The sequence below is a fragment of the Spinacia oleracea genome, chromosome 4 (genome assembly GCF_020520425.1).
Source record: "Spinacia oleracea cultivar Varoflay chromosome 4, BTI_SOV_V1, whole genome shotgun sequence".
NCBI lineage: Eukaryota > Viridiplantae > Streptophyta > Magnoliopsida > Caryophyllales > Amaranthaceae > Spinacia > Spinacia oleracea.
Genome location: NC_079490.1, coordinates 81,422,125 through 81,447,705, shown reverse-complemented (window position 1 = coordinate 81,447,705; position 25,581 = coordinate 81,422,125). Strand labels below are relative to the sequence as shown.

Genomic DNA, 25,581 nt, shown 5'->3' with positions numbered 1-25,581 from the left:
AAGATTGATGTAAAGGTTATCCAAGTAAGTGTTATTTTGGCATGGCACCTTTTAACTCAATTTTAAAGTTTGGAACTTAAGGCTCTTACGATGTTGGTTAGATTTTTAGTAAACTAAAATCCTTAATCATGCAACATAATCAAGCCACAATCTCATGCATAATTAAGACATATTCAAAGCAATAAATAACTTAAAACATGCATAAGATATAAATGTGATCTAGTATGGCCCGACTTCATCTCGAAGCTTCAACTTCAAACTCCGTCTTGAAAATGGATTGGAAATTCAGTCTTGAATTTCACCATGGGAGGCGCCATTTTCTTCAAATAGGATAAGCTATAATTGAAACTAATTACAACTATTTGATGGTACGCAGACCATATTTAAATTAAAAACTTTGGTGCATTAGACCAATTTTTCATTCAAATTAATGGTACGCAGACCATATTTTCTATCCTATTTGGGCCATACTAGTCACTTTCAATTACCTGCAAAATAGTACATTTACAATATACCATTCACCCATTCATTTATCAATGAATGGCCCACATAGCTGGTTAGTAGAACACATTATGCATCACATAAATATTTGCAGCAATTAATCAAGGGTTCCAATAATCTACCAATTATTCAATCCTTATTAATTCTAATCAAGTTGTTTTAACCTTAAGGAATTGTAGACCTAATCAAGAGTTTATGACTAAAAATGCTCCCACTTAAACCAATAAATTTACATGCTTACTAATTCTAAACATAAAATTGTATTTCCTAGTCTAACCGGAAACATACAAATTTAATTAAAATTTAAAGCTCATATAAATTATTAATTGAATCCTTTAATTTATTTTCAGTTTATTAATTTAATTAATTTAAATTTAATCAAGGTTTTAATTTTAGTAAAATAATTAGTATAAATAAAATTTATTATAATTAAATTATTCAAAATTAAATTCCGAGAAAAAATTAAATTACGAATTTTAAAATTAATTAAAATCGTTTTACGACTGAAAATTTAAAATTAAATTCAAAACGCATCAATCGGAACAAGACGAGGCCATGGGCTTGCGCCCATGCCCCGTCGAGTGCACGAGGCAGCAGCGCCCCTCGACTGATCGCATAGCAAGGCACGAGTAGCAGCCACGCCTAGACGCAGCAAGCCGAGCCACGCCTAGGCGCAGCAGCAGCTCGCTCGCTGTGGCGCAGCAGCGATCGCTGGGCGAGGCATCGTTCGCTGTGAGCGACCCATCGCGTGCTGGGCGAGGCAGCGCTCGCTGTGGCGCAGCATCCCTCGCTGCCCACGCGCGCTTGCCTGCTCGCGCTTGTGCCTTGCCTCATCGCCCATGGCTCGCAGCACACACGCCCAGGCAACCACACTGCCTTGCGCACATGCCACGCTCGTTGCTCGCTGCATTCGTACAGCATGGGCGACGAGCTGCCTTGCTCGTCGTCGCATGCCCGCACTATACAACACCCCTTTAGGGTAACACGTAGCGTCAATTGCTTTGTGCGTGCAAAATCCATGAGCGATTTATATAAAAATTAAAACTTTTTAATTCAAATTTATAGACAAATTAATAAATCAAATTAATTTCATAAATTTAGGGCGAAAATTCGAAAATTTATTATTCAATTAATTTCCGATTATCATGGATTCAAATCTAGGTCATAAAAATTTAAAATTTATCAAAAATTAACAATTTTTATGGTGGTTTTTAATCATGGATACCTAATTAAATTGTCAATTAATTATGAAAATCAAATCAAATTCTAAATTATTCGAATTTCAACAAATTAATTAAAATTACAAATTAGGTTGTATAATTAACAAGCTTAGGCATTTAAATTTGTTGAACATATACTGTAGGTCAATCAAAAATTCAAGATTTAACAACAAGAATCGCAAATATTTAATTTAACATCTTAAAAATTACAAATTTTGCGTTCGAAAAACTAAAACCTCCGAAAAGTCATAGTTAGGCTTCGAATTTGGGAATTCTGGGTTCGGCATCAAATCTTTGAATCTAGTCAAAATTTTAAAAACGTCGTTCACATGCGAAATACACTATAAAATTATACGATTCCGACCATTATTGACTAAACTGCTTAAAATTCTGCGAGCATATAAATAAATAATCGCACGAATTTGCAATTAATTACAAAAAAACAAAAATTTTGTACATTAATGACCCCTTTAATTCATTGCAAATTTATAAAATTTAATCATGTTAACCAATTATTATGGAATTAATTAGAGGCTCGTGATACAACTGTTAGGTTATGATACATATAATTGAATATAAATCATGCGGAAAAACCATAAAGCCAGGAATCCAAATTAATTGCCACATAACAATTAGCATAATTTAGGACACATACACTTTGTAGCGTGCCCTCCCTAGCTGCGCCCGAACCGAACAAGAACAAGTCTAGGACTCCAAATGTCGTCCCTCCGTAGATAGTCCACAGCACGCTCGGATCCGCCTTAGATTTAATTTACTAGAATTGCACCTAAGAGTCTATGTAATATTCAAATATTTCGAGGGAATATTAATCTTAGTTTTAAGCCTAAAACATATATGAATACTTGAATTGGATCATAATAAATTGTGAATATCATCACCTACTTATAGGGTAGGGAAATCGGATTTTAGAAACCTACTAGGATTCAATTTAACTAATCTGAATTTAGACTTAAATTCAATCATCTAATTTCTAGTAGCTTTAGGAAATTAATCTAAACGAATCCTAATCGATCAAGGCTTCGTACACAAACACAAACACACGCACAACCCACGAAGGGCGCTGTGCGCGCGCGTTGAGCTCAGCCCAGCAGCTGCTCGCGGCCCACGAAGGGCGCGCCAGCTTGCTGGCCTCGCTCGCTAGGCCTGGCCTTGCTTCGTGCTTGGCTGGGCCTGCTTTCTTGGCGCAGCGGGCTGCGCCTTTGTGTTTGCTTGTGCGCGCGGGCTTCGCTAGGCGTGGGCCTAGCTTCGTGCTGGGCCTTGCGTCTAGCAAGCTCGTCCGATGTTTATTTCGTACGTCGCGCTTCCGATTAATTTTTCGATTCCGGAATTCATTTCCAATTCGAACAATATTTAATATTTCCGATTCCGGAATAAATTTCCGTTTCGAAAAAAATATTTAATATTTCCGTTTCCGGAATTGTTTTCCGATTCCGATAATATTTCCGATTCCGACAATATTTCCGTTTCCGGCAATATTTCAGATTCCGGCAATATTTCCATTCCCGATAATATTTTCCGATACGTACCATAGGTACATTCACTTCCTCTTATTTTAGTGAATCAGATTTTGTCATATTGTATAGATTAGTTGAATTAGGTTCTTGCTGCTGTATATCTGACCTGAACTTGTTTTGAGCAATTTCAGGTTAGTTGAATTAGTTAGGCTATCAACAACTTTTCTGTAGAAAACCTATTTCTTGTGAGAATATAGAAATATAACAGGCTCTCTGAAAATACAGACACGATTATCTATTAAAATAAGAGCTGTCAACATGAATGCTAAATTAGCAGTGATGCATCTCCTTCTCTTTTCTAATTCGAATGATTTTACTCTTTGATGTTGCCTTTTCTAGATGCTAAGGGTAAACAGCAACTAGTTAACGAGTCTACTCAACCAATGGACGTCTAGAAAAACAATGGAAGCATCAAATATGTTGTGCACTTCAATGAACTATACCAACCAATTAGGAAAGGTGGGCATATTTTAGTCATATTCCTTGGAAGCATAGCAAAGCAAGAACAATACTCCCTAATTTCTGAAAAGACTTGGGGTCAACTGGACAACTGTTATAAAGTTGACATCATCAAATTTATTAGAGTATGTTTCTTCTCTCGATTTTGCTGATTTTTTAAGATTGAATTTGTGTTAACTCATATAGTCATTCATGGCTTCGTATTTTTTAAGGACAACTTAGTGATTCCTGATGATACAAAGTATGAGGACCTAGCTCTCCAACGTGTTGATAGAGTGTGGAGGCAATATAAATATGAAATTAAAAAAAAGTACTTCAGAGCGGATGAGAAAACAATGGAAGCCATTAAAAAGGAAGTGCCACTTGGAGTTTCCAAGCAATACTGGTTGAACTTGGTCAACTATTGGGATTCATCCAAAAGGAAAGTAAGTGTTTAATATAGTAGCTTTGAAAGTTGAAATACTATTCTACACTTCTACGTATTGTTTACTACTTCCATTATATCACTTAGTGCCCTTGCATCCTGGTGTTTAGTATTATGGGGTTTCAAGCACAAATATAAGGCCCACTGGCAGGGACTTGGGGAGTCTAAGGTTCGAACAAGATGGTCCTGGAAAGTCTGTTTCTGAATAACTTATCAGACCGGAGTGCTCTGATTTGGAATGAAAAATATGACCTGAAACTACAATCTCACAGAAATCTCGTTTTAAGATAAAAGACGAAACATGACTAATAACCGTCAACCATTTCACAATTTAATGGAGAATTATTCGTAGAAAATATCACATGTTATGATGGCCATTACAGCCCCCATAATGATTAAAAAAAAGTTGGAAATCTATAGCACGTCCTTTAGGATCAACGTAGCACCACCAACCAATGAGAATTCCCCCAAAACAAAGATTTAAAATCATGAAACAGCAAACCTTCAAAGCAAAAATTCTAGGGATACTGTATTTGTCTAATCGACTCAAAAATAAAGATATGAACTGATATTATTTGTTCCCAACGTCAAGTCTATGTAACACTTGTGAGGAAAAAAGGTCCTGGTGCGACTTTGCTCTGCTTCAATATTATGGCTTTATGTTATGTTAAGTATCCTTGTCAACCAAATCTTCTTTTTAAGCTTTGATTATTTGTGTTTGGAGGAGTTTCATTGATTATTCAGATAGGTTACCAGGCTTTCTTTGTTGTTATTGCCTTTCAGTTCGTTTTGTCTTTTGGGTTTAGTTTATGTGTTTTGTGACAGCATATCAACTTCATAGCATTACTGGTTACATACCTTACAGTAGCTTCGGATTAGGCTCCAAAAACATGTGGTCTTTAAACTCTTTATCATAGAGAAATGCCTTAGGCTTATAAGTTTACGGACCAGGTGCTTTTGGAGTTGTAAACTTGTTATTCCATAACTTTAGAGTTGTTGATGCTGCAGCTTTAAGTGTTCTTCTTCACCGGAGTTTATAATTTATAAATATAACTACTATTTGCATCACCCAGTGGCTAACTGGATGCCTTGGTTAATCCCCTAATCCTAACCTAATTCAAGAACCATTGAGAACTCTAAAATATAATTCGCCTTCAAATACACCTTAAGGACTCTAAACCATAGTGTACAATGAACTAATATTCAAATAACGAGAAAAGGGAAAAAAAAACAGACAGAAAAACAAGCTAAATCACTTTTAGAACCTAAGCCGTATGGAACTGAAAAATGTTCCCTGATGATTAAACTACAAGAACGAAACCACATGTCTCTAGTTCCGAATTGGATTGTCCAGTTGGTGTGTTAAAATAAAATAAATAAAACCTCTGGCAGCTGTCAATAGACACCACCACCAGATTCCACTAGGACAACCTCTTGGTCTAAGATATGAAACCAACCAAAACTGTTTGAGCAAATGTACGACCTTCTACCTGCTGCATTGGTATTACAGAGCTAGAACGGAAGAGTTAGGCGATGAGCCTAGATTTTGGTGTCCTCATCAACTAGTAGATAACATAACTGATGTTGCTTTTTCAAATTTCTTTCCTGGTACATTCACCTCCTCAATATGCATTATCCGCTAGTAGCTTCTTTAAACCCTGATTTTGATTTTGATTTTTCACAAAATAATGATGTTTAAATACTTTGCAATAATTTTCTGAGTACGAAAAATAGGCACGAGCATCTCTGAGTCAATTGCCTATTAATGGTGGTACAAGCTTTGCGATTACACGTGCTGATTATGTATAATACCATTAATCCAACTACACTACAACTTATAACCGTGATATGTCTCTTTATAATATTGCATGTAACTTGTTTCTATGTATATATTGCTACTTGTAGGAAGATGAACATGGAGAAGATATGAGCCTAATAGAACTTTGGCTAGCTTGTTATAAAAAGAAGGATGGAACCTTTGTCGATGGCACAGTCACCGAAAACTTTTTGGTAAAGTTCTGATGGTTATCCCTTAGCTTGTACTTTCTTTTGTATAATTTTATTCTCCCATTTATTTTTTGTATATGTTATGCAGAATGATGTTAAGGCAAAGGCTGAAACTTTAAAGCTTCTTTATCCTCCTGGCACCAAGTCAATTAAGGAGATCGAGAATGAGGCTTTCGAGGCTACGCTATATAATGGAGAAATTCCAGATAAACCACAAGGTTATGGATTTGGTGTTCGTAAAGGTGACATTTATGGGGTGCGTGGTGCACTTAGAAAAGCAGGGTTTGGTAAAGGAAAAAGGAGGGTAATAGAAGTGGATAGCATCAATTTTGAGGTATCAAGCTTGAAGCAAGACGAATAAGGAACTTCATAAGAAAAATGAAAAGATAAATGACAAGTGCAATGAGAATGCAAAGCTGATTAGGACAATGACATCATTGTTTTCTCAAGTTTTAGAATCCATTCGCAGTGGAGACGCTTCAACACAACTTATAGGCGCTGCACAAATCGCCTTGCGTATGGCTAACCCTCCGGTATTATTGAAACCCTTTCACTTAGCATTTTCTACTGTTTTCTATGACTGGATATATTAAATGTGTGATAGATGGACTGGCTGTATTTAGTTATGAATTGAAAAAACTTTACAAAATACAGAACTTAACTTTATAACACAGAATAGAACTGAACTTCTGCCTGAACAGAACAGAACTGAACTGAACCAGGCCACTAAGTAGTTACGGAATAGTTACGAGTATTAGTCATATACTTGTATGTTATTCGGAGTTTAACTTCATGCTTATCCATGTAGGGTAGTCTTTTCCTTAGTTATGTTTCCCGATGAATAAGTGAGGGCATGTAAATGTAGGATCCACCCTCTTGCTTATTTGGTTGAAATTTAAATACTCATATCTAACCTTTCTAGTCGAGAGACGTACAGTAACCCAAGGTAATGAACAAAGAAGACTTCCATAAGACTTAGTATGTTTGCTATCATGAAATAATTGTCTGTAGAATAACTGCAAAAAAAAGTTTAACTCAGACCTGGAAATCACTGTACAGTGTACAGGCTTCAGTATCAAGGCCATAAAACAGAACCGATAGAGACTTGTTCCATGTGATTTGTAATTGAAGAAAAATTCTCCGAGTTTGTTATATAACAGTTATCAGTGTCAATGCGAGAGATTCTTGTCCTATGAATCCCCAGATGTTTACTTCCCCACACTGTCACCCTTTGAATCCCCACACTGTATGTTCCTAAGTTATTGTCCAACCACCCATTTGCAGTGAGATTCTTGTCCTATGAATCCCCAGATGTTTACTTCCCCACACTGACAAGAATAACCATGATCACCAAAGAAAAGGAAAAACGCGGCTAACCCTTTGAATCCCCAGATGTAAAAAACAGGAGAAACAATGAACAATTTGATACTCAGATATAAAGCTAGAACAAGAAGAAAGTGATGCCATAGAAAATAGGAAAACTTTTCCAAACCATCAAAAGTGTTATCGTCTAAAGAAAAAAACTATAGTTTGTTTACAAGATTAATCTGTTGATTTGGTAGTAAGAATAGTCTCCAGACAAACGTGGTTGTGATTTATGATCAATCAAGAAATTTTAAAACCAGGAGTGGATATATAATTTACCTTAGTAGGGCTTTCATTAATTAACAACTCCTTCAACATTGACTTATCAAGATCAATAGTAGTTGGAGGATTATTGTTTCCATTTGCATAAACAAAAACTCGTGCCTGCTTCCTTGTCTTCTTCCTGATACAAACACTAATAATATTGTATGAAAAAAACACTCTCCTTGGTGGTTTGCAGTAATTTTGAGTTCTACCCCATTTCCTTATTAGGCTGCTTTATGAATCACCAAAGTAAACTTCCCCACACTGTCTGTTCCTAAGTTATTAATAAGTGATTTTCCTAAGTTATTTGCAGTTAACATTTATGCAGTATTTTGTTGGAATTTTCTGTTAGAATTGGTTGGAATTTTCTTTAGAATCTAATCTGGATATGGTGGATGATCCACTTGAATGAATATGAAATACCTAGAAGTTTACTTGTCATTTGTTTTCTTCCTCTTCAATACTGAACTTTTGTTGCAGTGACTTTTTGTTACTGGAAGGTTTCTTCTATTTCTGTTGATCATCTAGGAATAACAAGAGCATTATTTGCACTCTTGAAAGTGGAAAATAGTGTTGTCATGTCTTGTACCGTATTTGTATGTCGAATTTAGGCTGTACAGCGAATATCTTTAGCAATGTGAAAAACACATCTGAAATTCTTCTTTTTACATGTCTTCAGTCTTCAGTGTGTGGCAGAGTGTTTTGGGCAAATTCTACTTAGAGACGAACTTGCCTTGATGATGGTGCTAACAATCGATTGAGCAAGATAATTTAGAATGACGAGAGATAGTCGCAAAAGCATAGAATGGGAGTATTATTATTACTTAGTATTTCGTATCTACAAACTAACCTAGCTAAGCAATTTTATAGGCATTACATGATAAAAATGTAACGTACAAACATAAATGTACATAATTGGGCATTAAATGGGTAATAACGGCTTGCTTAGGAACGGTCCGTAACCGTTGCCTTTCCCTTAGCCGTCGAGAGCAAGATGGAAGGGTGCTTTGTCACGCCTTGCTGGCAGCCACATATGCTCTACTTGTCATGTTTGACCACGTCACCAAGAGGGTGTTTTCCCCCCTAATAATTGTCCCCAAAACCCATTTTGAATTTATTCCGGGAAGTTCAAAAGGAGAAATGGGTTTTACGAGAAAAGGGTGAAAACTACCTCTTGCTCCTCCCAATGTTGACTGTGTTAATGTAATGATGATCCTTGGAGAGGCCAACAGCCCATCTGTGCCCATAAATACTCTTGCCCGTTCAACCACTTCCCCACGCTTCCTCACTCTCTCTCTTCTCATTTCTGGAAACAACAACCGGTGCCTTTCTCTCTCTCTTCCTCAGGTAACTGCTCCTCTTCCACCTTCTTTCCTTTTTTCTTTCAAATTCCTTTATGTCGCAGAGGATGAGAACAAAATCCACCCGTTCGAAGAACAAAAAGGTAGTGGTAGAGTGCGATTTGGACGAAGGGCCGATTTTTAGCCCTACCCACATCTTGGATAAGAAAAACGCTTGGCCGGCCACTTGGGGGAAACAAGACGTGGCGGCACTCAGGGAAGAGTGTGGCTTCCCTCCGTAGGCGATGATTCGGTTGCCGCAGCCCGATGAACGGGCCGATTGGACATCGGACGGCTGGGTGTGCTTTATGAGTACCCTTTCAGAATTGGGTACACTTACCCTTTCACACTGCTGGTGAGGGTGGTTCTGAAAACCCTGGCGGTGCCGCCGGCGCAATTGATGCCGCAGGTTTGGCGAGTAATGCATCTGGTTGACCATCTAGCCGGTCAATCGGACATGGAATTTCGGGTTGAGGACCTGGTTTATACTTACAAGGTCTAAAATTATGGGGCTGGTAGGTATCTGTTTCATGTCAAGGATGATAAAGAGGCTCTCCTTGGTGCGGACAAGTCGAACGACCGCGGGTGGATGGGTCGGTTCTTTTTTGTGGAGTTGGCTAGTTTAGGGCCCGACTCCGACTTCTTGACGGGGGAGTGGATGGCTAGAGGTATTTTTGTTGCTTTTTGTGTTTTCTGGGCTTGTCGATTTGACTTTGTCTCACTTGTTTGTTTTTGTAGGTGCGTCATTCGACACCGTTGGAGTCGGCGCTGAGACTATAGAAAAAACTGTTGTACTCTTGAGGGTACCTTTGAAGGACAGGGCTTTCAGCGGCATCAAGTTCGAACGCGAAGAACTCTCTCAGGAAGAGGAAAATTCTGATCCTGCAAACATGTCGACATCAACAGGTAAAAATGGGTTAGGGTTAGTTTACAACTTGGGTCCGTCGCCCTTTATAAAAAGTTAGATTACAATTGTTGTGACAAGACTGTGTCGTCCAAATATTTGTGCAGGAACTGGTCCGTCGACACGCTCCGGCAAGGCTCCTTTTGCGGATGCACTGCTAAAGAAAAGGTTGGAGGCACTAGGGAGTGTGTCTCGACCTAAGCCCATCACTGTGGTGTTACCTCGGAGGCCGCCAAAGGCTTCCACCGATGCTACGGTGACTGGGGAGACCGGGGCGTCTCTACCTGATGAGTTCAAGTTGTTGCCTCCAACCCGGAAGAGGAAGCTTACAGTGGAGTTCCCTGACGACTTCGGGTCGGCAGATGCTCCACAACATCGGCTTTGGCCAGAGGTTGACCGCCTGTGGATGCCGGCCAGTCGAGAGCGTCAAGAGACCCTGTCCCCAATTACTGCGACTGTCGAGAGCGTCTCAGATGCTTGGAAGGTATGATTCACTTTGATGCTTTAGCTTTTATTACACGCCGTCTTCAAGTCGTCATATAGTAACTAGAGTATCTTCTCATTTCCTTCTTTTTCCTGTTAACATAGGCCCTGCAATCTGCTTTGGCTACGCGCCATCATGTCATAATGTTAGAAGATCAAATAGTGAAAATGAAAAACGACATGAAGAAAGCTAGGCAGGAGGTTGGTCGACTTGGCGGCGTGGCCAAGGAGGCGACAACTAAGGCTGAGATGCTGGAGGCGGAGCAGGAAAAAGGGGCTGCTGAGATTGATGCGTTGAATGCCGACAAGGAGATGTTGGCTGCTGAGGTTGACGAGCTGAAGACGTCTCTTTCCAAAGTCAAGGCGAGATTTTCGAGTGTGCTGGTTATTACACTTGGAAAATGAAGGCGGAGATGATGGAAGACTTCAAGGCGGGCAAACATGTGAACTGGACTCCAGAGGAAGATATTGCCCAGTTCAACGCTGCATTCCCCGAGGACTATGTCCCCCCTGGTGCCGTTAGCGATGAAGAAGACGTTGAGGAGGGTGCAACAGCAACCAACCCCAATGCCGAGAAGGTGGCGGCACCAGGCGATGGCGAACAAGGGGAGAATGCAGGTCCAGCAGATCCTCAGGAGTAGCTCTGTCCCCCCTCCTTAAAAATTTAAAATTTCAATGGTGACTTGGTTTTTTAAACAATGGTTTTTGTGTTTGGCGGAAGAGGTCGAAAAATATTGTGGCTGTGTTTCGCCTTAATGGCGGAAGCCTTTTGTGTGTGTTTTGGCCTTGTCCAAGGGGACAATTCATGTAAATATTTGTGGACTTTATAATTTTAAGTTTGGTTTGTGCGAATTGCTTGTGTTTTTGGGAAAAATATGTTTGGGTTAATGTCTGTTTTGCAGGTAACGTGCGTAACTCGAGTTTGACTTTGGCGACGCCTCCAGCTTGTCAGAGGAGATGCTGCAAAGAGTAGACTGTAGCAAAATGTAAATCTGTATTCCAATGTGTATGTAATGTACAATGTAATGTGTCAGGCGTTTTTGTTATGGCCTAAATTGTAGTTTGTAATTTGTAAAGTTGTAATATGTAATTTGTACAAGTGTGTTTGCAATGTTTGAGAGATATGAAATAAAATGACGAAGTTTCCTTGTATCTGTTTCTTCGAACATGTCCTGGTGTGTGATTTTTCCTCAACTTGCATTCCTGTGTTTGCATTTCTTTTATCCAACCTTTCCTCTTCGCGTCGAACTCGTCTTCATGTGGGCGTCATACTGTCAACATAGCAGAGCGTGAGGATTGGCTGTTGGTGGAGCCAACGGCCCTCCGATGCTTAAGTCAGTATAGAGCGACACGATATGAAACGAAGTTACAATAAGAAGAGGGAAGGAAAGAGTTCAGAAAGAATACTAGACAAGGTTGTGTCGTATATGTTTGTTTGTTCCTTCTAGGTGTTCGTTTGTGCTAGCTTCAAGTTGTGATCTGCAAAACGAGACGATGGCGTGAAGGTTGGCCGTTGGTGGAGCCAACGGCCCTCCAATGCTTAAGCCAGTAATGATAATGAAGAAAAAAGAATCGAAAAAGTAAAAAAGACAAAGATAGGGGACTTATCTGATTTCGTTGTCGTCATAGTTGTGCCTCGTCATGGTTGCATCCGAGATCGTCTCGAGTTCGGAATATGCCATGTTGTCCCCAGTTTGGGGATGTCGACACGATGTCGGTGAATACCAGTTTTCTTGTGTGTTAGAAAAAACTAAAAAGAAAACAACTTCAAGTGCGTTGCGTTCCAGGTCCTTGGGATGGATGTACCGTCTCTATTGACCAACTCGTATGCGCCATGACCTGTTCGTCTTACGATCTGATAGGGACCTTCCCAGGTCAGGGCCAGCTTGCCGTGTCGAGGATCCTTCTTGTTTGGGAAAACCTTGCGCAGAACCCAATCTCCTTGTTGGAATACTCGAACTCTTACATTTTTGTTGGTATGACGCCATCCTGACCAGTGTTGCTTCCCTGAGTTCGTCAACAGTGTCGATGTCGTAGGACAGGACTGAGTCGTTCATTCCTGGTGTCATAAAACTGCTTCTTGATGTGGGGAGCTCGACTTTGGGAGGAATGACTGCCTCCCAACCGAAGACCAAAGAGAAAGGAGTATGATTGGTTGCCGTGTTGGGTGTCGTCCTATCAGCCCAAAGGATCATAGGTAGTTCGTCTGCCCATCTTCCTTTGGCGTCGTCAAGGCGCTTCTTGAGGTTGTTGATTATGATTTTGTTACTTGATTCAGCTTGGCCATTTGCTTGAGGGTACCTTGGTGTTGAGGTATGCAAGGTGATGTTGTACCTGCCACATAATTCTTTGGTTTTGTTGCTGATGAACTGAGAACCATTGTCACAGACGATCTCGGAGGGGATTCCGAAACGACTAAGGACGTTTTGCTTGATGAATGATATGACCTCAGTGTCTCGGACTCGTTTGAATGCTTCTGCTTCGATCCATTTGGAGAAGCAATCAGTCATTGCTAACATGAAGACGCGTTGCCCTGACGCCTGTGGTAAGGGGCCTACTATATCCATACCCCACTTTATGAAGGGGCAGGGGGACAAGATGGGATGGAGCTCCTCGCAAGGTTGGTGAGAGATGGACGCGAACCGCTGGCAAGAGTTACATTTCCTAGCGAAGGTAATTGCATCTTTCTTCATAGTTGGCCAAAAATACTCCATGGTTAGAGTCTTGTGGGCTAAGCTTCGTCCTCCAGCGTGGTTTCCACATTCGCCATCATGGATGTTCCTCAAATTCGACTCGATCTCGTCGTGATCTAAGCATCTAAGGTATGGTTGTAATACCTCGTATTTTTATAATATTTATAAATATATTTTATTACATTTATAAAGCATTTTACGATTTATTAGCATTTAAATAATATTTCAATGTATTTAATGTATTTTAATTAATTAGAATATTTATTATTTTAATTAATTACGAAACGAATTTAATTCTTGAGTCGGGAAATTAAATGAGTTGCAAATGATTTTTAAAAGCTTCGGTTTTTTTTTAATAAAAAGTCCAGTCCGTTTTATTAATCAAGCTCAATCCAAAGAGTTTAAATTAAATCCTAAGCTAGCCCAATCATTTGTTTCCTAAGCCCAACTCAAATCTCCTAAGCCTAGCCCATCAAGGGATTAGGGAGCCTATAAATAGGACTCCCCCATCATTAAATGAGCCTCTAAAATTTATAAACCCTCTTTTGTTTTCTTGCCCGTCACTCCATCTCTCCTCTTCTCTCTTTGCTCGACACCGCACGCCTCACAGAAGTGCTCATGCCCTCGCGTGCTTGGCCTCACGCCCGCACGCTGCCTTGTGCCTTCGAGTGTGTCGCGCCCCGCACTGCACTCCCTCTCGCCCTCGCTCGCTCCCTCTTCGCGCGCGCCCAACGCCCACACCCCCTTCCTCTCCTTGCTGCGTTGTTGTTGTGTTGTGTGCTGCCCTCACTCGCCCAGCCTCACACCCACACTCGCTCGCCCTCTCTCTTCGTCCGCGCGCCTAGCGCCCTGCTGCCTTGTCCCGCGCGCACCTAGCGTGCCCTGCTGCCTTGTCCCGCGCGCCAGCCGTGCTCGTCGCCCCTCTCTCCCGCGCGCACACACGGACGTGTGTGTGTGTGTGTTCGTATTCGATTTCTTTTTCGCCCAATCACATTAATTTGTGGTTGTTCCGTGCTATAGGCCGGATTGGTATAATTCTCTTCTTCCTTACCTATTCTATTTAAATTCCGTATTTTAAATTATTATATTAATATTGTTTTGAGTAATTAAAATGCTGGGAACCGGTTATGAATACCGTGGTTTGAGGATTTGTGTGTTGTGATTCATTAGGTTTGTTTTAATTATTAAAGAATGAATTTTCAGATTTGTTTATTTAATAAAGCATGGATTTTATGACATTAAACTAGTGTTATTGGGATTTTCAAGTTAGGGTTTTAACCTAGACCTAATGAGTCAATTGATTAGCATAATTAGGTGATGATTTTAATTATGATAATCAATTATATTTTCAGATTCGAATAAAGGTTTAAAGTGCTGATTTTTAGTGATTTTAAAGGCGGAAAAAGTATGTTTTTGTACTAGGGATTGATTTTGCAAAGTGAGACGACTTTATTAATGAAAAACGATTGAATTCTAAAGTCTAAAGGAAGTTTTAAATTTTATAAAGTTGCTGGAAATTTAATGAACATGGAAATAATTGAAGTTTCATTATTTTGATGATAGGAGGTGATTTCTAGTTGAGTGCTCGTTATTGCAAAGTGGCCCCTACGCTTAGGTATTCAAGGTACGTACAAGTCTAGGGCGACCACACCTTTTTGTCAATGACATTACATGATTGTTGATGATGTGAATTACATTTTGTGAAATCATGTTTCTTTTGGTGAACGAGCATTGTTGTGTGATGTTGGATTTATTGAATTAATTGTTGAACAAGCATGTTGAAATTATTATGAGTATGGATTTCATTGTCAATCATGTTGTTCAATGTTTATGCATGTATGGTTCAATTCACATGCAAGGGATGGATTAATTATTTGTATGCTATTGTACGGGATGTCTGGCATACTTTGAGCCATTTATTCGTACCTCATTGTACTATTTATTTTACCACATGTGAAGGGTTAGCTCACGTAAGCCACCGCACATGTAGGGTTCAGTTGGGAATATTATGTATGAAATGAATTAGGATTTGTCGTGCAAGGGCACAACCCTCATGTTAATATGCATGATGTGGAGTCTCACTTTGGTGAGGAGGAACATGGTAGTAATATCACAAGTGTCTTGCTTGGTTGATCACAAGTCCTAAGGCATTAAAATAAGATTGTTTTGGTTGTCGTTTATTAATTGTATGTGTGCATGTTGTCGAGTCTTGAGTTCGCCTTTATTAAAATATTAATAAATATAAATTGCAACCGGAACAAGCTTCAAAACTCTTGGAACGTATATACCTTGAGTATGAACAATGGGGGGAGTCTTGCCGGAAAGCTCGTACTCCTACTAATGATACAAGACGTTGTTTCATTTATATAATGCGCAGGAATTCCGTCGGTATGGCCCGACACTCGGTATGGCCCGATTTTATTATTATACTTGGTGTTTGGTTGGCTCCCATCACCTTTTCCCTTTGTGGATTATTCTTTTGGCCCGTTCGAAGCTTATTCTAATTAAATTGTGAGTCAAGAGTTGAGTCAAGAGTCGAGTCTTGTATCTCATGATTGTTTGATTTGTTATTATATGGCTTTTGCATGTTGATTAGTATTTAGAGAGTGATGCATGCTTTAGTTTCATTACTCTATGCTTGTAAGTGCTCAGCTTTTGCTGACTACGTGCTTTGTGTGTTTCCGGTCATGGCCTTTGCCTTAATGACCCTATGATGATCCATCATTTGCACTTGCATTGTTGGGGAGTAGAATAATATAGCAGGTTGGTAGATCAAGTACGATCGAAATCATGTGGCTTGGGATGATTGAGAGAGTTGCATGTTTTCGTTCTTTGAAACTATTTTATTTAACTTTATTTTAATTATGTTTGAAATATTTGAATTGTTTATATTTTGGGTTTTGGGCCATTATGGTTCCAAATTGTAGGAGGCCTCGATATTTTATTAATTATGGTTTTTAAAAGTTAGTTGACATTTAATTCCGCTGCGTAATTCTGGTAATAGCCTTAACCGTTATCACGGTGGCGGTAATACTTTAGTAATTCCTTTATTTTAAGTTGGAAAATGGTTTTATAAAAGCAAGGAATTATTAGGGTGTTACAATGGTCCTGCAACTGATTTCCTGAACAATACTCCATGGATTAGGATGAATCTGGAAGCTTTCATGCGAAAGGATTTTTTGTGGGTGATTCCACGTGGGATGGTATGGTGTTTGAGCCAATGTATATAGGGGTCGCGCCATGATGAGGGCATATGAGTTGGTGGAGTTTGTTCAATGATGGGTAAGTTGTCTTTGGTGATGGCTGGGTACATCAAGTGGACTACGGAGATGGAGGTGAGCTTGGGTTTGATGTTTGAGCCAAGATTGGCTAAGGCATCGGCCTGGGTGTTCTGATCTCTTGGTATTTGTTGTAGGTTACATGAGTCGAATTTGTTGACGAGCCTTTTTGCTATTTCTAGGTAGGCCTGCATCTTAGAATCCTTTGCTGCATACGAACCGTTAATTTGACTGATAATCAATAATGAATCACAACATACCTCGAGTCGACGGATACTCATGTCGAGTGCTAGTGACAATCCTAAGATCAAGGCTTCGTACTCCGCCTCGTTGTTGGTAGCTTTGAACTCGCAGCAGACAGATTGCACTATGGTGTCCCCTTGTGGCGACTTTAGCACAATACCTAAACCTGTCCCCCGTATGTTGGAGGAGCCGTCAGTATGCAGGGTCCATGTTGATGAGAGTCCATCATCGGTTAGCATGTTGACTTCTTTGTCGACTTCGTGTTGGATACTTGGGCTGAAGTCAGCCACAAAATCTGCTAGAGCCTGCGACTTGATGGTTGTGCGAGGTTCATAGCTGATGTCGTAACAACCTAACTGTATTGCCCATTTGGACATCCTACTAGATAACTCAGGCTTCCTCATGATTGACTTCATGGGATAGTTAGTTCTAACAGTTATAGGATGACACTCAAAATAAGGGCGTAATTTAGTAGAAGCAACAATTAGTGCAAGGACAAGTTTTTCAAGATGGGAGTACCTCGTTTCGGCACTAAGTAAGGACTTACTGACGTAATAAATGGGTAATTGCCTGCCGTCTTCTTCTCGTACTAATACTGCACTAATGGTTGACTCTGTGAGTGCAAGGTATACTTGTAATTCCTCATTGTCTTTTGGTTTTGACAGCAGCGGGGGTTCTGACAGGTACCGTTTGAGTTGTTGCAGCGCGGCTTCGTGTTGGCCGGTCCAATTGAACTTCTCGTTCTTCCTGAGTATGTCGTAAAACAATTTACACTTATCAGACGACCTAGAGATGAAACGGTTGAGAGCAGCCACTCTTCCCGCTAGCTTTTGCACGTCCTTTTGGTTTCGAGGTGACAGTAGGTTCGGATTTGGTCGGGACTAGCTTCGATGCCTCTTTGAGTGACCATGTAACCTAGAAATTTTCCAGAGGAGAATCCAAACGAGCACTTGGTGGGGTTGAGTTTCATGTTGTATTCTCGCAAAACGTCGAAGGCTTGCTAGAGGTGTGAGATGTAATCTGAGGCTTTTTTGGACTTTACCAACATGTCGTCGATATAGACCTCCATAGTGTCGCCTAACTGTTTTCTGAACATCTTGTTGACTAGGCGTTTATAGGTAGCACCAGCATTCCTCAAGTCGAAGGGCATGACTTTGTAACAGGAGGTTCCACGTTCCGTGATGAAGGCAGTCTTCTCCTGATCGTCCGGGTGCATCAGAATCTGATTGTATCCACTGAATGCATCCATAAATGTGAGCATTTCATGCCCAGCAGTAGCATCAACCATGGCGCCGATGTGGGGTAAGGGAAATGAGTCTTTAGGGCATGCTTTGTTGATGTCGGTGAAGTCTATGCAAACACGTCATTTCCCGTTCTTCTTTCTGACTATGACGATGTTGGCCAGCCAGTCTGGATATTTGACTTCTCTAATCTTTCCGGTGTCTAATAATTGCTGAACCTCGTCGTTGATGATTTGGTTGCGTTCTGGAGCGAACTTCCATCGTTTCTGTTTGACGGGCTTGTGATGTGGATCAACACTGAGTTTGTGAGTGATGACGTCTGAACTGATACCTGGCATATCTTCATGGGACCATGCGAAATAATCTGCGTTGGCTTTGAGATTTGTTATAAGTTCCGACCTGATGTTGTCAGGTACGTCACATCCAATGAAGACGACTCGTTCTGGCTTTGCAGGATCCAGGATGACTTCGTCAAGCTGCTCCGATTTGGGCTATTTGTAGCCTGATGGGTCGGAACTGGACTGTAGTTGCTATAAAGAGGATTTATTGGTGGCTGAGGGCTTCAAGGCTGCCTTGTAACATTCATTGGATTCTTGCTGATCCCCTTTGATTTCCTGAACCCCCCTATCGAGTCAGAAATTTGATGGTTTGGTGGTATGTCGATGGATGGCCTTCATGTCGTGAATCTAAGGCCTGCCCAAAATAATGTTGTAAGACGAAGGGAAATCAATAACACAAAATTTTACCTGTTGGTTGACCCCTTGGGCGTAAACAGGTAGAGTGACTTCTCCAAAGGTAGTCTTTGCCTCGCCGCTGAATCCTATCAAAATCGTGGACTTCTTGACAACATTTGTGTCTGGGTTGAGCCCCATCTCCTTAAGGGCGTCAAGCATCATAACATTGGTGGAGCTACCGTTATCGACCAGGTGTCGTTTGATCATGCAGTTTCCAACAGGGATGGATATCACCAAGCCGTCGTGATGTTTATCTGAGATGTCCCCTGCATCAAATTCATCAAAAGATAAGGGGTTAGATATTTCGCGGCTACAGCTCGGGTTGGTCTGTCTGTCTGGTTCTCTCGAGCGTGTCTCCTCGCTGCAGAATAAGTCAAACCACAAATGTCAGAACCTCCAGCAATAAAATTTACAGTTTTAGTATGAGGTGGAGGTGGAGGAGGTCGAGAAGGAGAGTTGGAATTGTCTTTATTGATAACGCCGCGAGCTTTGTCCGACATGACGTCTTTGAGGTATCCGTTCTTGAGCAAGTAAGCCACTTCTCTTCTTAGCGCCACGCATTCGTTTGTAGTGTGGCCAATGTCGGCATGGAAGTCACACCATTTTGAGGGGTCCTTCTTTGAGTCGGGTTTACTAGATTTCGGCGGCCATTGCACTGCTTTCCCCATCTTTGAGAGGTGGTTCATCAAACCTACAGTGTCACCACAAAAAGAATATTCGTTAATTCTTTGGGGCAGATCTGGGCTGTTCTTCCAGTCGGGGTCGTCATCTTCCTCCACCACTGCTACATGTTGTGGCGGGGAATAAGGGGCAGGACGATCTTTGCTTCTCTTGGGATAGGGTAGTCGCATGTCCGTCTTAGTGTAGTCGTTAGTTCCCTTCCTGGAGTAAAGAGTTTCTTCCAACTTGACTTGAGCCATTTCCTTGGCTTGGGCGTCTACGAATGTCTTGCAGGGATACTTGATCAGATCCCTCCATAGGTCGGTCTCGCCATACAATCCTTGTCTGAATGCTTCGATTGCCGTTGGGACGTCACACTCAGGTACGATCACCTTCTCCCTGATGAACCGAGCTATGTAATCCTTCAGGGGCTTGTCTGGGCGTTGAACCACACGGTACAGGTCTCTTGTTTGCTTCTCCAAACACCTGCTGCTGGCAAACTGCTGATTGAACATGTTGTCGAGATGAGCAAAGGAAGTGATGCATCCGTTTGGCAGGCTGGTTAACCACTTCAAGGCGGGTCCAATCACTGTCGAGTCGAATCCTTTGCAAAGACTAGCCTCCCTCATGTGCTTGGGAACTGGGATTGTCATCATCCGCTGCTTGTAGGTCAAGATATGCTCTCTTGGGTCGGTCGTTCCATCGTACATGGGCATATTGGGTGGGCTAAACCGCTTCGGGATATCATTGCGTCGATGGGGTCGGCATACGGTGAGTCGGCATAACTATCTAGGTTGGCTTCTTTGATTGGCGTTGGCACTCATGGAATTTTATTTATCATGGTCATAATTTGTTGGAGTTGGTGGTTGGTGTTTTCACAGATGCTGTTGAGCACTGGGACGAGGGGCTGAACGTTTCGGGAAGGATGGCTTGGAGATGTTGGTAATAGGTGTTTTGTGGATATATGTTGTGAGGTTGGTGAGGAGTGAACTACGGTACGACCTGTTGCATGAAGGGAGGTGTCCCCTGGGCAGCGTTGGTACCTGCAACATAAGGAAAAGGAGTTACGAAACCATGACTACTCAGAATAACTGACCTGTTAGGAGTGGTGTATAGAGAATAGTTTCGAGAAGAGTCTGGGCGCATCGGGGTGTGCGGGAACACTGCTTGTGGTACTTGACTGGCCAAGGGGACCGCCATTATCTGGGGAGGTGCTCATGGTGCTGAGGTGACTAGGTTGACGACGGGTTGGACGACTTGCTGAGAGAAGAGTTGGTCCTAGGGCACTTGAGCCGTCGGTGTTGGTCTCTACGCCGGGACTGAGACGGGCAGGGGCATCGACATGGTTACCATTTGGGGAGATAACGGACGAGATACCGGATTGGAGGCGGGCGCCGACACCATGGTGGACGTCTTCGTGCCGACTTGAGATGAGGCGGCTTGGGCGGCCATTGTGGCAGCGGCAGTCGCCGATGTACCTGCGGCAGATGTTTGAGTTGGAGGGGGAGGCATCCAACTCGGATTAGAGCGGGGCTGGCTCGGCAGCGGCTCGAACTCATGGATCTGTTCGAGGATTGGGCCTCCAGGTTCGCCAAAGGGCACATGGAGGGGATGATCTGGGGCGACGTCAAGGTCTAAGCGGCGGCTCAGCCCAGAGGTGTCTCGCCGGTACTGGAACCTGGATCCGGTGGCGATGGAGGCAGCGGATCGGACCTGGGAGTGCAGCGCTTCGTTTTCCTTTTGGAAAATGTTAATGCGCTTCTCCATGGCTTCAAAGCAACGAGTCATATCGTTGGATGAGCTAGCATTACCGGTCATGGTGATTGGAATGGTATTATCGAGCTGCTTTTGATTGTCTGCCCCACGGTGGGCGTCAAATTGTTTTGGGCAAATTCTACTTAGAGACGAACTTGCCTTGATGATGGTGTTAACAATCGATTGAGCAAGATAATTTAGAATGACAAGAGATAGTCGCAAAAGCATAGAATGGGAGTATTATTATTACTTAGTATTTCGAAATCTACAAATTAACCTAGCTAAGCCATTTTATAGGCATTGCATGATAAAATGTAACGTACAAACATAAATGTTCATAATTGGGCATTAAATGGGTAATAACGGCTTGCTTAGGGTGCTTTGTCACGCCTTGTTGGTAGCCACATATGCTCCACTTGTCATGTTTGACCACGTCACCAAGAGGGTATTTTCCCCCTTAACAGAGACACTGAATACAACAACTATATGATGGCTTCTAGAGTATTCCTTCTGATTACAATCACTCTGTGAGGTGGTAAATTTTGTCATTGGTATTCTCTAAGCTAATCCATGATAAAAGGATCCACATTTTTTTTTATTGAAAAAGTAAATAATTTCAGATACTCTGTATATCATTGTACCACACAAGGAATCACAAACAATCAGATGGGTATGATGTATTCTTAAGAACATCAAAGTACCATTGTATTACATATGACTTTTCTAGCTACTAGCTGTATCATCTGCCTTATGTCATCTATAGGGTAGATAACGTACTGGGAGATTTAGAATGTAGAAGTGGATAGCTGCATCATCTGCCTTATATCATCTATAGGGTAGATCATCTGCCTTATGGAATTACAGATGGGTAGGACTGAGCTAGGCTGATCATTCTAGCACATCTTGTTACAACCCAAATATATAGGTTCTTTTTTGATGAACAGAGAATACTCTAGCACAACTATATACGAAAGAAGTCATGTTCATTTTAATTCGAAAGTTACAGTGACCAGTGTGTTTTTTTTTTTTACCATAGACTACTCTTAGTTTATTTTTATCTATTGGAGAAACTATTAATATACTTACCGCTTTTTTTTTAAGGTCAAGGATGCATTTGAAGATGATGATGATGGAATAAAAGATTCAAGGGATGATGCATAACTCCTCAAACTATGAAGCTCATATTCTTGAAGTTATAGGCTTTAATTTGAGTGGCCTTTGTTTAGAAGATGCCATTTTAGAATAGTATGTTGGAATTTTAAAAGTAAACGTGATGTTTTGGAGATACTTTCTAATTAAATATATAGTTTGGATATATAATGTGTTAACTTAAATTCGATATGTTTTGGAGCGAGTATGTACTATTATACTAATTAATATATAATTAGTATCGTTAATTAGTTATCATCTATCGATATTATTGTGTCATTTCAAGTTGAAGTTGTTCGTGCTATAGTTGTGTTTGATTTTAGCCTATTAAGTTTCATGCAGGTTGATTTTGGTTCGTGAAAAAAAAAATCTCGATGCTTTTGAGTGTCAAAAGCTATTTCCCGCAATATGTAATAGATCACCCGCAAATATAATCCTTACGCTATATGGCGTCGAGAAAAAATATCACTACAACAAACACCGTCGACATTCTCGACGCTGAAACGCGCCAAAACCTATATGAGGACACGGAAAACCGTCGAGAAAGTCGAAGCAAATTAGCGACGAGAATTTCTCTACGGCCAAATTTTCGACGTTGTTTGGGAGTGTCGAGAAATTTTTTCTCGACGCCTATATGCGTCGATAATTAGCAAAAAAAGCGTCGAGAAATGACGCGTTTTGTAGTAGTGTTTATGGATCTGCTAGATTAGTGAATGGGCTTTATTTACTAGATCACGACAAACAAGTTTATAACATAAATACCAAAAAGGCCAAAAAGAATGATTCAGATCTCACCTATCAGTGGCATTGTCGATTAGGCCATATTAACATGAAGCGCATAGAAAGACTTCAAAAGGAAGGAATTCTAGAACCATTTGACTTAGAGGATTATGGTAAGTGAGAATCATGCTTACTTGGCAAAATGACAAAGAAACCTTTCTCTAAAGTTGGAGAAAGAGCAAGTGGACTATTGGGTTTAATCCATACAGATGTATGTGGGCCAATGAGTACAAATGCTAGAGGTGGTTTCAGCTACTTCATCACTTTCACTGATGACTTCATTAGATATGGTTATGTCTACCTAATGAAGCATAAGTATGAATCCTTTGACAAATTCAAGGAATTTTAGAGTGAAGTCGAAAATCAGTTAGGCAAGAAGATTAAGGCACTGCGGTCTGATAGAGGTGGTGAATATCTGAGCTATGAATTTGATGACCATCTGAAAGAATGTGGAATTCTGTCAGAATTGACTCCTCCTGGAACACCTCAATGAAATGATGTGTCAGAATGGAGGAACATGACCTTGCTAGACATGGTTCGATCAATGATGGGTCAGGCCGAACTTCTAATAGAATTTTGGGGACATGCACTAAAAACAACTGCACTCACACTAAATAGAGCTTCGTCTAAAGCTGTCGAAAAGACCTCATATGAGTTATGGTCTGGAAAGCCTCCAAATGTGTCTTTTCTTAAGATTTGGGGTTGTGAAGTATACGTCAAACGATTAATTTCAGACAAACTTCAACCAAAATCTGAAAAATGTATCCTTGTGGGCTATCCAAAGGAAACAAAGGGGTATTACTTCTACAATATATCTGAGAACAAGGTGTTTGTTGCTCGAGATGGTATCTTTTTGGAAAGAGATCACATTTCCAAAATGACAAGTGGGATAAAAGTAGACCTCGAAGAAATTCGAGTCGAACAACAAACTCTAGAGAATGCTAAAGATGACATTCAGGTTGAAACTCGGAGATCTTTAGAAGTATCTGGTGAGAATCAAGAACCAACTAGAAATGTAACCCCGCGTAGATCGCAGAGATATAGGTCTCAACCGGAAAGATACTTAGGTATTTTGACGAACGAGAGCCATGAAGTTCTATTGTTGGAAAGCGATGAACCTGCGACTTACAAACAATCTATGACGAGCCCTAGCTCCAAGCAATGGCAAAAAGCCATGCAATCTGAATTAGACTCCATGTCTGAAAACCAAGTTTGGGATTTGGTCGATTTGCCGGATGGCTTGCCATAGGAAGGAAATGGATTTTCAAACTGGAAAGGACAAGGATGGGAAACTAGAAGTTTCCAAAGCTAGATTGGTTGCAAAAGGTTACAAGCAAGTACACGGTGTGGATTACGATGAAACCTTTTCACCAGTTGCAATGCTAAAATGTATTCGGATAATGTTAGCGATCGCTGAAGGAAATAATTCCCTTGGTCCAAGTATGAATTCAATGCTAAGTCTAATAAATGCGGTTCAGTATTAATTAATTATACAAGTTAATAATTCTGTGATATCAAGTGAACTGTATGCCTAAGCTAGAGGCCGCTTCAGTTCAAGTGGAATTAATAATATTAATCCACAACTTACTCTTGACTGAACTCGTAGGGTCACACAAATAGTACGTGAATGGATCAAGTATTTAAGTGAATTAAATACTCCATTTATGGATATTCGGAATCGACGGATCTCGGTTCCAGTGGGAGCTGAAATCGTCAAAAGGCAAATTATGAATACTCCGGAAACGATGATAATGCCGGAAACGAAAATATGGATCGTATCGGAAATATAAATATTATCCAAGTCGTAGATGTTGCCGGAAACGGAAACATGGTACGTATCGGAAAATATTATCGGAAATGGAAATATTGCCGCCGGAAACGAAAATATTGTCGGAATCGGAAATATTGCCGGAAACGAAAATATTGTCGGAATCGGAAATATTAAATATTTGTTCGAAACGGAAATAAATTCCGGAATAGGCAATATTAAATATTGTTCGAATCGGAAATGAATTCTGGAATCGAAAATTAACCGGAAGCGCGACGTACGAAATAAACATCGGACGAGCTTGCTAGACGCAAGGCCTAGCACGAAGCTAGGCCCGCGCCAAGCTAAGCCCGCGCAAGCACAACCAGCGAGAAAGCAGCCCGCCAAGGCAAGAAAGGCCCAACCAAGCATTGAAGCAAGGTCAGGCCCAGCATGCGGCAAGGCCAGCAAGTTGGCGCTCCCTTCGTGGGCTGCGTAGCAGCTGCTGGGCCGAGCCAGTCTACCGCGCGCGCGGGCAGGCCCCTCGTGGGCTGTTCGTGCGTGTTGGTGTGTTCGTGCATGTTACGAATCCTTAAGCGCTTAGGATTTATCCGATTATACAATTTTCCAGAAACTACTATAATTAGTTGTTGAGTTAAACACTAAAATTAATAGATTTAATTTGAATCTAATTCTAATAGAATTAGATAAGTTGAATCCCAGTAGGTTTCTAGTTCCGATAATCCTACCCTATAAATAGGTGATGGCAATCACAATTTATATACATCAATTCAAGTAT

General features: G+C 40.9%; 1 protein-coding gene across 1 annotated transcript; it reads right to left on the bottom strand.

The window, feature by feature from the left end:
- Nucleotides 1–18,079: 18,079 nt before the first annotated feature.
- LOC110800615 (uncharacterized) lies at nucleotides 18,080–20,067 on the bottom strand. Its single transcript, XM_056841907.1, has 3 exons — nucleotides 19,190–20,067; nucleotides 18,704–19,052; nucleotides 18,080–18,433 (listed from the first exon to the last, which is right to left on the bottom strand). Exons 1-3 carry the CDS (start codon nucleotides 20,065–20,067, stop codon nucleotides 18,080–18,082), a joined length of 1,581 nt encoding a protein of 526 aa, XP_056697885.1.
- Between the last annotated feature and the right edge of the window lie 5,514 nt (nucleotides 20,068–25,581).